We start from the raw sequence: 13,262 nt of genomic DNA, 5'->3' as shown, positions 1-13,262 counted from the left end.
GCAAGCCAACATGTGCAATTTAGAACATTAAGAATCTTCCTTCCTTCTTTTGGAAGAATGTTGCTCGCCCCTGTTCTGCTTGGCTTCTCGGCGCTCCCTCTTCACCCCCTTCGATTTGTTAGGTAAAGACATTTCTCCAATCTAAACAACCAATAATTTAGTCTAAGTGATTAGATAATGGTCTCGGAAGAGATAAATGTTTGTTGTATTCACTTATATTTGTACACTAAGCCAACTCACTTCCTTTGATCATTGGATGGGGTGTGGAACCTTGGTCGATTTGGGTCCGACATCTCATCCAATGGCAAAGAAGATTGAGTTGGCTTGGTTATGAGCAAGACTAAAGAAATATATAGATATGCACAACTCTTACCTTCTGATCTGGAATATAAATACTTCCAATCTTCCCTTGTAATGGATCCCCTTTAACATTCTTCTCCTGTGACCAACAAAGTACACAATTTAGTGATACAACTTAACTTCATATTAACAGATAACCTAAGGAGATTTGGGCATTCACCAACCTTTTTCTTTGGCTTCTGCAGTGAAGTTTTGAAGGCTTCCTTCCTCAAACTCTCATTAGGTGGACGATGCCGACGAATTACCATGTCCATGGAAGGGCCAACTTCGACCAATTCCATTCTTGGCACAACGGTGCCTGATTTTTTCAGTCGTAATGCACAGTGTGTAAAAAATACCCTGTTTGGAGACACCGCAGAAACTACATATGCACGATCCACTCCAGCAAGATTTATATTCTCCACAACCTGTAAATCAAATCCACGATTTTTTTAATATAACACCACTTGAAAAAACAGTACATCTGAGAGTTCAAAAAGCGGAAATGCACCTCTCCACGAAAAAGATCAAGTAAGACTTCCTTTAAATGTTTTAGTTCTTCTACAGCCTCAAATCCTTCTCCAATAAAACATATGAAAGGTTTTGACCCTTCTTTTGGAGCTAATTTTTTATCATAAGTAAATGAGTCCAATGGCTTAAAATTTTCAACCCCGACTTCAACTAGATCATAGATATGGTGATCATACATCCTCCCTATAACAAGGTTGTTAGGTCGCTTCTTTGAGTGAGATCCATACTGCAAAAAAACATTTAAGAGATCCCTTTGAGACATGTGCAAGAATAAGGAACGCAACGAAATTCAACTTGGCGCCTATATTAATATGTCAATTGCTATTGCTATTGCATGCAAAAACTTGTCTAAAATTTGATAAGATACGTATTCGCATCAAAATGTTTGGCTAACAAAAAAAGGATTGAAAGACAATAGAAATTGCCATTTATCTTCCATTATTATTAAATATATCCTTCACATGAAATAACATCAAATTTGAATAGCTTAAAATTTAGAAACACGTATAGTTTCTCAGATACTTAACCTTGGGAATATAAGTGCTTAATGACAGTGAGAGCAAAATATTGTAAATATGATAACCAAATAAGGAGAACTCAATCTTCCCCCCTCCCCCTCCCCCTCCCCCTCCCCCCCAAAAAAAAAGCTCATCAAGTCCATGGCTTACTAATAAGAGTTTAAGCAAACTGGAAAAAAAGGTTCAGCAGAAGCAAAGGAACTAAAAACCATCATTTACAACGAAGTCAGCATAATACAAGCACCATTTAAGAAAGACAACAAAATCTTCGACAATATTATTATCAATAAGTAAAACCAACAAAACCTCATGAAACAAAACTGCCACAGAAAACATGCTCCAATTCCCAAGTTACTAATAAACAAGCACTACTCTATTATCCACCAGTATAATCAAAAAACAAACTGCAATATACCAAATGAGGATGGTTCCAAAATCCATTCAGAACATAATAGGCACATACAAATAATGATGTTTAGTTTCCAAAGCAGACTCACCACAAAGATGCTGCAATCCGTTTTCCGAGAGAAGAACTCCAAAGGGACCTCACCACCACTCTCAAAAGGGTTAATGTTATCATTCTTTCTGCTGTATTTCACCGAACTTTCCTTCTTCAGATGGTAAATCTGCGTCAAAACAGAGTTCAACACTGAGCTTGTCTTAGTCCCGTGAAGTAGTAGCGTCTTCTTCCCTGATTCAACCTGCAAAAAATAAAATAAAAATCAGCAACACCCCTATTTGTCTAATCTAATCGAAAGAGTTAAAATAACCATAAAAAACGAAACTTGAAGAAAGGGGGGAAATTTTCCCGGAAAACTGAACCGGATTTTCCTGGGAAACAAACGTGAGAAAATCGTATGAACTTACGAGTTGGGGAGCACGCTTCTCAAGCTCTCGCTTTCCCCTGCGCGTTTTAGCGGTTTTGATTCTCAACATTTTTGCGAAGATTGTTGAAGAAAGTGTCGCAGCTGAACTGAGCTGAATTTGGTTTGGTTTTAGGGTTTTTGTTGGCTGAGTGCAAACTGCAAACTGCAAAGGGGTTTTGTAATTTTCTTTCAATTTTTTTTCCTCCCCCAATTCCTAATTCCTATATTCCCAATTTGCCACTCTTTCACAGTTTCACTAAGGATTAAACTTTATTTTATTCTTCAAATAATTCTCTAAAGTAACACTTAAAATTTATTTAAACAACAAGAAAAGAATAAATTTATTTTAATAAAGCTTATTCTAACAATTTATGTTAAGTAACTCATTGAATCCACGAATAGGCATATAGTATCATTAGTATGAAGATTTTTTAATACATTCATATGTTATTACATGGTGATTAGAGAATTTGATGAGGTAGAAATATTTTTTTTAAATGTCTTTTTTTTTTTTTTTTGGTTTCCCACGGTATCCCCCAACCCGACAGGTCAAGGACTAATCCGCCGCGGTATTGAGCTCCATTTAAGGGTTTGCCGCTGGCCAATGGGTTGCTGCATGCACAAGGCGGGATTCGAACCCCCGACACTTGCTTAAGCGGACTAGTGAGCTAACCACTAGACCAACCCAACTTGGTAAAGTGGTGGCAAAGCGGGCTGGCAAAGCGGGCTGGCCCGCTCCAACCCGCCCTGTCCCGCCTAGGCTCGCCTCATAAACGGGGCGGACCGGCCTGCTCCGCCAACTAAAATGGGTTCAAAATGCTAGCCCGCCCCACTTTATGGCGGATTGGCGGGTTGGCGGGCTAGCCCGCTTGACTCTTTTTTCTTTTTTTTTTGAAAAACAAAATTCATTAAAATTAACCAAAAAATAATAATTAAAAAATAAAATACAAATAAAAAATAGTCAAATTTTAATATAATTTGTTTACTATTTTTTTTAATTTTTAACTTCAATAAAATTGTTCAAAATAATATTTGTCAATAAAATCATCTTTATTTTAAAAAATAAGTCACATAATTTGAGCATATATACGAAATTGTAAAATAAAATAAATAAAGTTAATAACTAAAAGAAGAATAAAAACAAAAAATGAAAAAAAGTGTTTAAAAATTCTATAATTATTAATTTTATAATAGTAACCACTATTTTATTTAATAAAAAAAAGAAAAATATAAAGCTTCGGCCCGGCGGACCGGCCCGCCCCGTCCCGCCAAAACCCGCCAATTTGGCGGTACGGGTTTGGCGGGTTTTTTTAATTTGGTGGGTTCGAAATCCTAGCCCAACCCACCTTTTTTAGCGGGTTTTGCAGATCGGCCCGGCGGGCTCGACCCGTTTTGCCACCCCTACTAGTGAGTGAAATACTATAATATAATTCACACATTTTAAAAAAAACCAATTAGTAAATTGATTATTTGTATATAGTATATATTAAAATTATGTGAAATAAATTATATTTATATATAAAATATAGTAACTAATTTAATTGTTGATTGTTGAGATACATGTAGCATTGTTAATTTTTTTTAATAAATAACGGAGCTTAACACTCAAAATAAACTAAATAAAAATTAATTTAAAACAAATATCAATAGAATCTCTATGAAAACTAAGTGAAATATATAAAAGAAAGAATATTCTATTCTACAGATTAAAATTATATAAAGAGAATATAAATTTTTGTATAATTAATTTTTATTATTTTATTATTATTTAAAATATGAGTCATAGTTTTTTAATGTCTTTTTTATCTTGTAAAAAAAATCTGTAAATTTATATTTTTATCGTATAATTTATTATGAGGAAATAGTAAAAATTCTATGGCATCCAATCTTAAAGGTTGTGTCTCTGACCAATCTGTAAATTTAAAATTGATTATTTAATATTTATACAATTATAATTACAAATATATTATTTACATACTAAAATTAATTATTATATATTTATATATAAATGTAAATATAATTTAACTAATTTTTAATATATAATTTATATCTTTATCTGTATTCTATTCTAATAATTGTTAATTTTGGTGTAAATATAATATGGTTGATATAATTATACTATCAATATATAAAAAATCTTAATTTAATAAATAAAATGATTATTAATTATTAAAAATAAAAATATAAAATATCTAGCTATATTATTTTCCTTGTGAAATCATGAATATATAAAATGCCTCCATGAAATCTCAAATAGCTTCTCTGTTTCCGAACTCTGAAGAAGAGGAGCTAGCTTCACTGTCTCTGCTTTCAACACTTTCTATCTTTTTATCCCCAAACCTGTCTTCTTCTTCTTCTTACTCTCTCTCTCTATAATAACATACAATTCAACACACCTCAACCCTCTTTTTTTCCTTCTTCACACGGAAAATTGGGGCTAGGGTTTACTGTACAATATAAAAATTAGGTTTTTTTCTTTTCAATATTGTATTTCTTTTAATTCCTTGAGTCATATTTCATATAATAATACAACTCAGGTTTCAGTTTCAGCTGTAATACTATTCATGCAAATTTTCATGTTGTAACATAGTTTCCTCTTCTAATTTTTTTTTATCTTAATGCAATTGAATGTAAATTAGGTTACTTTAGGGTTAGGGTTTTTCTTATTTTCTCTTTCTAGATTTCGATTTGAATGAGCATGGAGAGTTCACGTAGACCTTTCGATAGATCGAGAGAGCCAGGGCCTAAGAAGCCTCGATTGATGGAAGACCCGAATCAGAGACCGTTTCCTCAGCGACAATTGGCTTCAGGGATTACAACGATGTCGTCAACGAGGTTCAGAGCAAACGACAGGGACCCAGAAAGCAGTGAATCCGGCCGAGGCGGTGGCGGTTACCAGCCGCAGCCGCTGCCGCAGCACCATGAGCTTGTGAATCAGTACAAGACAGCTCTTGCTGAGCTCACTTTCAATTCGAAAATGATCATTAACAATTTGACTATAATTGCAGGCGAGAATCAATCGGCTGCGAAGGCGATTGCCGCCACTGTTTGTGCTAACATTCTAGAGGTGAATCCAGTTTTAAACTGTGCAGCTGTTAAAATCTGTGTTCAAAATTGATTTTTTTTTTGGTTGTGTAGCCAATTGCTGAATTGAATTGAAATGTTGTAAGAGAATTGAAATAAAAATGGACCCCAATTTTCCCCCCCTTCTTGTGTTCATGTTTGTTATGTTATGGTTAATGCTTGTGCGCCAAATTGGCAATAATGGTACAGGAGACAGTGATTATAGTTTTTTTTTTAAACATTATTTTATTTTATTTATTTTTCTTGTAATATGAGTTTTAGTTGGTACTTTACCCCTCGTTGAAGTTCTATAATGAACATGGGTGATCTGCAATTTCCAAGTGAAGAGAAATGACTTAATTTAAGCAATGATTCATTCAACTTCATTCATTGTCCACTCAGGCATTTTGGCTCTGGATTTGCATGTGAGGTGTAATTTCACCCTAACTAAACAAAAAACCAGGAAGGGAAAAGTATACGTAGTTTTCTAATTAAAAGTAGAAGGAAAGAAAGAGTATTGTTCTACTCTCTGCATGAGAATGAGGCAGTTTTGTATATTTGGCAATCTTATGATATTGTAATGAACTTATATGTGACTAATAAGCAGCATCATTATTCTTATAGAGCACCTCAGTTCTGGTAATTTCTGGACTAGTTATACAGAGGGGATTATTCAAGACTAGAAAATTATCTGTCCAGTGTTTTCAATTTCAAGCATTATTTCAAGTCAAAGCACACAGTATATTGGCATACCTATTGTGAAGGGTAGTTCTGTTTCATAGACCAGAAGGCAAAACATTATTTCAGCTTACATCTCAGGCTTGAGGAGGTTGTGTACAATGTCTGTAGGGGAAATACTGTTTTTGTAGATTCCTTTTGGGCTATTTTTTAGATTGAATTTGTATATCCAAGTTGTATAGGGACAATGTAATCAAATCATTTCAAGTTTGAGTTAGTCCATGCAGTTTGGATCAGGGAGTTCAACATATCATGTTGGAAAAATAACATTTATGCTTCTTGAGTTTTCCAAGTTTACTACGGGGTGTCTTTTTACTTTATTATGCTGTCTATCCATGTTTTATTTGTTTGACTATATTATTGCTATAAGTTTAGTGTTTGGATTGTTTTTAGGGTATGTTTTAATTGTTTCATTTGCCTCTCTAGTATGAGAACTTGGCTGCTACAGGCAAATAGAACCAAATAATGGGGTGACATTTTGAAAAGACGAAATTATTTTTGGCAGTTTTCTTATAACTTGGTTCATTACTTTGCAGGTTCCCAACGATCAAAAGCTGCCATCTCTTTATCTCTTAGACAGTATTGTTAAGAACATTGGGCGGGATTATACAAAGTACTTTGCTGCCAAACTACCCGAGGTTAGATAATTATTCTTTGAATATACTTATCCATGTATCACTAAGGTGTGCAAGAATTTTTCATATTTTTAGGTTATGTAATTTTTGCTTCAAGTATTTCACTTTCAGTAGTTCCATTGATAATGCTATCTGCAAAGTTCTTGTATTCACATTGTAAATAAAGAACTTGACTTTTATGACAGTTCACCCCCATTGCATTTTTTTTGTGAGATATTTTCCTAATTTTCACTTATTTTTAACAAAGTATGAGGTCTTTCTGGTATTTTACATGCTTCCTTCACATTTTAGGTATTCTGCAAGGCATACAGACAGGTTGAACCTGCTATCCATCAAAGTATGAGACATCTTTTTGGAACTTGGGAAGGATTCATTCCTCCTCAGACCCTTCGGGCTATTGAGAAGGAACTCGGCTTTACTCCACCAGTAAATGGTTCAGCTGCCTCATCTGCTACCATCAGGAGCAATTCACAGTCCCCACGTCCTCCTCATGGCATCCATGTGAATCCCAAGTATTTAGAGAGGCAACGTCTTCAGCAGTCCAGCAGGGTAAGTGAAATGTTGACCTCAAAATTTATCCTTAATAGTGTTGAAATGATGAAGTCATTCCATGCATGTTTTGTATAGGCTGTCAAATATCAATTTTCAATTGTTTGTTTGTTATTGGGACACAACATAATATTCTTGTGGACTTTTCCCATGAACTACTTCCAGCTCCTTTGGTCTTATTAATCATGAAATATGGACTGCTTTTATTTATTTCTTAAATAATTTATCATGTGCTGCTTCTTTTCTTGAAGATTAAAGGAGTTGATGAAATTACTGGAGCATGTGCGAACTCCAATGAGGACCCCGAGAGGCCAGATAGAACTTTGGGTACAGCACGGCCATGGTTGGATCCTAGTGTTAGTACCCCAAGAGATGCATTTAATGATTCTGTTTTGGAAAAGAGTGTTGGTGTAACCTGTGGGGGCAATGAATATGGTTCTGATCTTTCACAGAATTTGGGCTTAGGTATGGTAAGAGCTGGTGACAAAAGTTGGTTTAAAGCAGGTGGAGTTCCGGGAACCATATCTGGCCAAAGAAATGGTTTCAGTGAGAAGCATAGTTTTTCGAATACTGAAGCACCAAAATATAATCAGCCAACACAAAACATAAATAGCATTCGGAGCAGTGTGATGTCACGTAGCTGGAAAAATTCTGAGGAAGAGGAGTACATATGGGATGAGATGAATTCTAGATCGACCGGTCTTGGTGCACCAAATGTCTCTAACAACTTGAGCAAAGATTCTTGGCCAGCGGATGATGAGAATTTTGTAAGCTTGCTAAAATTTGGTCACTTGAGTACTGATGTAGAACAGAATTAGGATTAAGGAACAATATTAAAATTAATTTTTTAGAGTGAACTCTATGAGAGGCTGAATTCCTTGACATAAATTATATACTAGTATAGGTAACTAAGACAACCCTAAAAATATGAATGAAGTTCCTTATGATATTTGAATAAGTTATCTTGGAAGTGCAATAGAAATGACTTCTCCCCTATCTTCTGAGTTTCTGATAATGGAATCCTAATAGCTCACAGATACAACAATTGATAAAATACTCCTAATTTATATACTTATACTGTACTACTATATTTTTTTTAATTTCTTTTACCATGCACAGGAAGTTGAAGATCCAGTCCAAATAAGAAACCCCTATGGGGCAAATCTTGATAGAGAATTGGCCACTCTAGGCAATGAAAAGAAACGATTTTCCTCATTTCAGCGTCATCCATCAGTACCGTGGCAACTGCAGGAGCAGCACTCACTTGAAGAGTTGAATCAAAAGCCAGGTCACTCGGAAGGATTTATGTCCACTCTTAGTGGTCTGCAAGCCAATACAAATTCTGCTGTCAGGATGGGGAATCGGTCTTTCTTGCCAAATGCAACAACAGGACTGCCAGGAATTGTGGGACAACAACAACTTCACTCAATTGGAGTTGAATCCCCTTCTGGGCAGTCACCCTTGCGACAACAATCTTCACCACCACCAGTAAGTGTGCAGCACCATCAAATTTGAAATTTGCCTACCAAGACCATCCCCAATCCCTTAAAATTCCTTTTATTCCTTTTCTTATTAAAAAAAAAGAGTAGGCGGGGTCGATGTAAAAGATTTTTCACGTACCATTCATCCTAATCTTCAGGTTGGTAACTTGCGAAGACCACATCAAAAGGATTTGCCAGGTTCATTTTCTTCGGCAACTCCTTTTCAGTCAAGGCCTCAGCAGCAGCTTCACCTGTCTCACAGTGAAGTTACCAAGAAACCTCCTCCCCTGTCTAGAGTTGCGCTAGCCAAAGAGACTCTTGAACAGTCAACCACAGGTAATGTGGAAGCTGCTGCTCTAAACGGTGGAACATTATCCAGCATGTCCAATGCAAGTCGTCTGGATTCAAGGAATCTTCTGTCTCAATTAGGTGTTCAGCCTCCCCGCTCAGTTGGGCCTTCCCCTGCCAAATTAAGTTCCTTGGTGTCTGCAATTTCAACCCCATCTTCATTAGGTCCTTCAAATAATAGTTTATCTGCTTTGCCAAAAGTACCTGAAAGAAAGGCTGGGCAATTGACAAGGGCATCAACTCTACCACCGGCTTCCTCTGATGTCAGTGTTGCCTCTGCTCAGACAACAAGTGCCAGCAGTAATACCTCAAATCCGATTGCAAACCTTCTAAGCTCTTTAGTTGCAAAGGGTTTGATATCTGCAGAAAAAGAATCACAAACTAAGGTGCCATCTGAGTTCCCAGCTCGGTTGGAAGATGAAAGAGACAGCATTACCACCAGTAGCTCTTTGCCTGTTGCTTCAGTGTCTGGTTCTGCAGCTGTTCCAGTACCTTCTGCCACAGATGATGTAAATGATACTGCAAAATCCCCAACATCCTTATCTGAAACAACCAGCACAGAGATCAGAAACCTCATTGGCTTTGAGTTTAAGCCTGATGTAATCCGAGAAGTGCATCCACCTGTCATTAAAGGATTATTTGATGATCTCCCTCATCATTGTGACATTTGTGGCCGTAGGCTTAAATTCCAAGAGCAGTTTAATAGACACTTGGAGTGGCATGCCACAAGGGGGGAAAATGATCTAATTAGGGCATCAAGAGGATGGTATCCAAAGTCAATTGATTGCATTGTTAGCAAGGGTGAATCTTCATCCACGTCTGAGTTTTCCGGATCTGTTGATACATACAGCAAGGAAACAAGAAGCACTCAAGAGGACTCAATGGTTCAAGCAGATGAAAGCCAATGCTTGTGTGTGTTGTGTGGTGAGGTATTTGAAGATTTCTACTGTCAAGAAAGTGGTGAGTGGATGTTCAAAGGGGCAGTTGACATGACTAACTCAGATAGTGAGTTGGGAAATAGAAATGCTAGTACTACAAGGGGTCCCATTATTCATGCAAGGTGCTTCTCAGGAAACTCTATATCCAGCTTCGTCAAGATGGTAAGACTTATTATCATCTGATTTAAGTGACAAAGTGGTATCTTTCTAGTTTGATATCCAGGGCTAGCAGTTTCTGTCTATCTGGAGAGGGTACGTTATATTGGGTTGGAAGATTAGCATTAGAAATCGCATTCATCCTGTTATTACCAGGATAATTTAAATTATGGGTGTAGAGCCTCTCCGTTCTCAAGTTAAAAGTAGAAGAGTCCTGTGTTTCTATTTTCTGTTTTGGTTGGGTTTCTATTTTCAGAATTCGTTGAAGAAAAAAAAGGAGATAATGATAATAAAATTATATTTTTTGTTTTCACTTTTTTAATCTCAAAATTTTGAAAATAGAATATACTAAAAATGAAAACAAAACCAAACAAGTCTGAAGTATTTCTTTGCTTCCATTTTCTTTGTTTAGCTTCCTTCTTATTCACTTGCTTTAAATTTAGTTATTCTATTGCTGGTAATTGTTCTAAACCTGTAATGCTTTTCAGGAACAAGATTAATGCAAGTTAGAACTTCAAAGCTTTGCTGCATCAAAAAGTTGAGGGAACACAGGTTTACTTTGCATTTACTGAATCTTGATACTATTTCGATGCTTATATATCACTCAAATTGGTTTCTTGATCTCTCAGACCAATTTTGCATGCATTCTTGCTTTTTGTTTTTTTGTTAGTATTTATATTTGTTTTTCTTGTACTCAAGAAGAAGAAAAGGAAATTAGTGTTGAAAAAGGTACATAAATGCAGAGATAGTAGTTGCAGCTAGCTCCACTTGCTCATTGTGTGGTTGTGTTCCTTTATTTTACCCTGAAGAATTGGTATTTGTGCATTTTGCATAGCATGTGGTCATAATATGAGGGCCAAAGCACCAAGACTAACATTAATGTCAAATGTGGCGTTCCCCATTATCATTATGAAATATTTACAGTGGAATGGAAGACTCTTAGTACTTGAATTCCAGTTTCAGTTATCATGGATCATGTTATGTAACTTGTTTTTTTTTTTTTTTTTGTAGTTGTATTTGTTGATAAAAATAATTTAAAAAAAGAAGGAAAATAAGATAGAACTCTCCTATTTTGGATGTTATATTGATTTTGTGTTTAAGTTATGCAGTTTAGACCATTATGCACTTTATTTGCTCTTTAGCCAGGGCGCTCTCTGTTTAAGAGTTTTATGGTTATTCACTGATAGGGTAAAAAGAGTTTGACCTTTTCATTCGGGTATTTAAATTCTATAACATAATATATTGTTAACTTGGAATATGAAAAAAAATTATTAATTATACCAGTATTAATTTAAATAAGGAAAATGCTATTTGTACACTAAAATCAACTACTAAAATCAGCAATACATGTGTAGTTTAGTTTATTTTCAATGTGTATTTGTATTTCAACATGTATTTTATACTAATGGCTAATTTTAGTGGCTGATTTTGGTGTACACTTAGCATAACCCATTAAATAAATATTGTACTGATTAAAAATTTTATGTTGTGTATTTTTTATAAAAAAGTAACCGTAGTTTATATGTTACAGATATTTCTAGAGAACTTTAATTCAATTCAAAATCATTTAGAGTTAATTACATGTTCATTGATGTTTGAATTTGGTATAAATAATTCTTTGCTATGTATTGTTGTGTATATATTAAACACAACAATAAACCGTATTAATAACTTTTTAAAGCAATAATCTAGATTAGTAATGAAATCATTTCTCAGCTTTATTACATTCACATGAATACTCACGTTCTAGCTGTAAATATAATCCAAATGTGCTGCTTCCATCATGCTCATCTCTGACGCTGTTAGCTGCATGACATTGCAAAAAATTAGGGACATTAAACACAAATCAAATGGCAAAATTTATTAGATAACCAAAATTGTCATGAAAGTATGAAACCAATGCAATATGGTTGTGTTTGGCCTTTTGTGATCAATCTTTTTTTTTTTTGTCGATGGATTGAATAACTTCCAATCTTAGGTTCCACATCACACTCATACACACATGATATCCCTTTTTTTTGGTCAAGTTTGTAATTATACGAGGTTCGAACCTCAGACCTCTTAGTAAGAGGGAAACATATGCCACTTGAAATTTGAAAGTGTAATATGCATCTTGATTAAGAGAATAAGTGAGAAGAATATTGATAAATAATGGAAATATTTAATTAAAAAGCCGTTAGCTAAAAATAGATATAATTTGTCTTATTTAGTATTTATGAGGATATTATTTTAAGGAAAGTATCTAAATTATGAAATCTGGAAAGAATCAGTAATGAGGTCTAAGATTCATTTACAATATATTATTTAAGAAAAATATTGATTGCAAAATATGAAAAGAATCAATAGTGAGATCTTATCTCTATAATGGGTAGAGTTTGATAGAAAAATTGCTAACGCAACGCATTCGTCTTGATGCCAGCATATGAATTCATTTTCCGAAAGAATCAATTAATAGAAATTTGAATATGAATTAGTAAAATCAATTAATAGATTAAAACTTTATGGATAAATATTAATTTCAAGAGATATGCATATTTGTATAAAATGAGAAGAATTAATTAATCAGAGATATGATTGAAAAAAATTATATTGTTTTCAATAAAGAATTTTAATTTTAGAAAGAATTAATTAGTTTGAATCTAATCAATATATACCGAGAATCAAATCAAGGATATAAATATTTGAATAGCAGTGGATTTATGGTGCGAGCTTTTGAATTAGTTCTTTCCCTGCACATGTATTTAAAGAAATTAAAAATGAACAAGATATGATTGAAAAAATGCAAATAATGTAATCAATTAGGAATGTAATCAATATATAATGGAAACGATAATGTTAGAGAGACCAATAAATAATTAGAATTTTTTTATTTAATTAATAAATATTAAATAAAATAAGTTCCGACTATTTTTTATTAAATTTTTTTAGTTATCAAATATTTTTGTAAGAATAATATTATATATTTAAATTTTTTGTTAAGTAAGTCTAATTAAATTGATCTAATACAACAAAAATTAATTATAGATAATATTATTCTAAATTTTATTACTTAACTTAATTGAACTTAATTTATAACAAAAAGACTTAGATGTGTAGCATT

General features: G+C 34.1%; 2 protein-coding genes across 2 annotated transcripts; one reads left to right on the top strand and one right to left on the bottom strand.

The window, feature by feature from the left end:
• Positions 1-11: 11 nt before the first annotated feature.
• Positions 12-2,631, bottom strand: LOC112728876 (ribosome production factor 2 homolog). Its single transcript, XM_025779202.2, has 6 exons — positions 2,256-2,631; positions 1,886-2,089; positions 851-1,096; positions 525-767; positions 374-439; positions 12-141 (listed from the first exon to the last, which is right to left on the bottom strand). Exons 1-6 carry the CDS (start codon positions 2,322-2,324, stop codon positions 28-30), a joined length of 942 nt encoding a protein of 313 aa, XP_025634987.1. The 5' UTR covers positions 2,325-2,631; the 3' UTR covers positions 12-27.
• A 1,833-nt stretch (positions 2,632-4,464) lies between these two features.
• LOC112728873 (polyadenylation and cleavage factor homolog 4-like) lies at positions 4,465-11,244 on the top strand. Its single transcript, XM_025779195.3, has 7 exons — positions 4,465-5,321; positions 6,592-6,693; positions 6,982-7,239; positions 7,491-8,006; positions 8,359-8,727; positions 8,879-10,168; positions 10,651-11,244. Exons 1-7 carry the CDS (start codon positions 4,947-4,949, stop codon positions 10,660-10,662), a joined length of 2,922 nt encoding a protein of 973 aa, XP_025634980.1. The 5' UTR covers positions 4,465-4,946; the 3' UTR covers positions 10,663-11,244.
• The last annotated feature ends 2,018 nt before the right edge of the window (positions 11,245-13,262 follow it).

Source organism: Arachis hypogaea, chromosome 12 (genome assembly GCF_003086295.3).
Source record: "Arachis hypogaea cultivar Tifrunner chromosome 12, arahy.Tifrunner.gnm2.J5K5, whole genome shotgun sequence".
Taxonomy (NCBI): domain Eukaryota; kingdom Viridiplantae; phylum Streptophyta; class Magnoliopsida; order Fabales; family Fabaceae; genus Arachis; species Arachis hypogaea.
Note: the sequence above shows the minus strand (reverse complement) of the source record. Positions and strands in the feature narration are given on the sequence as shown.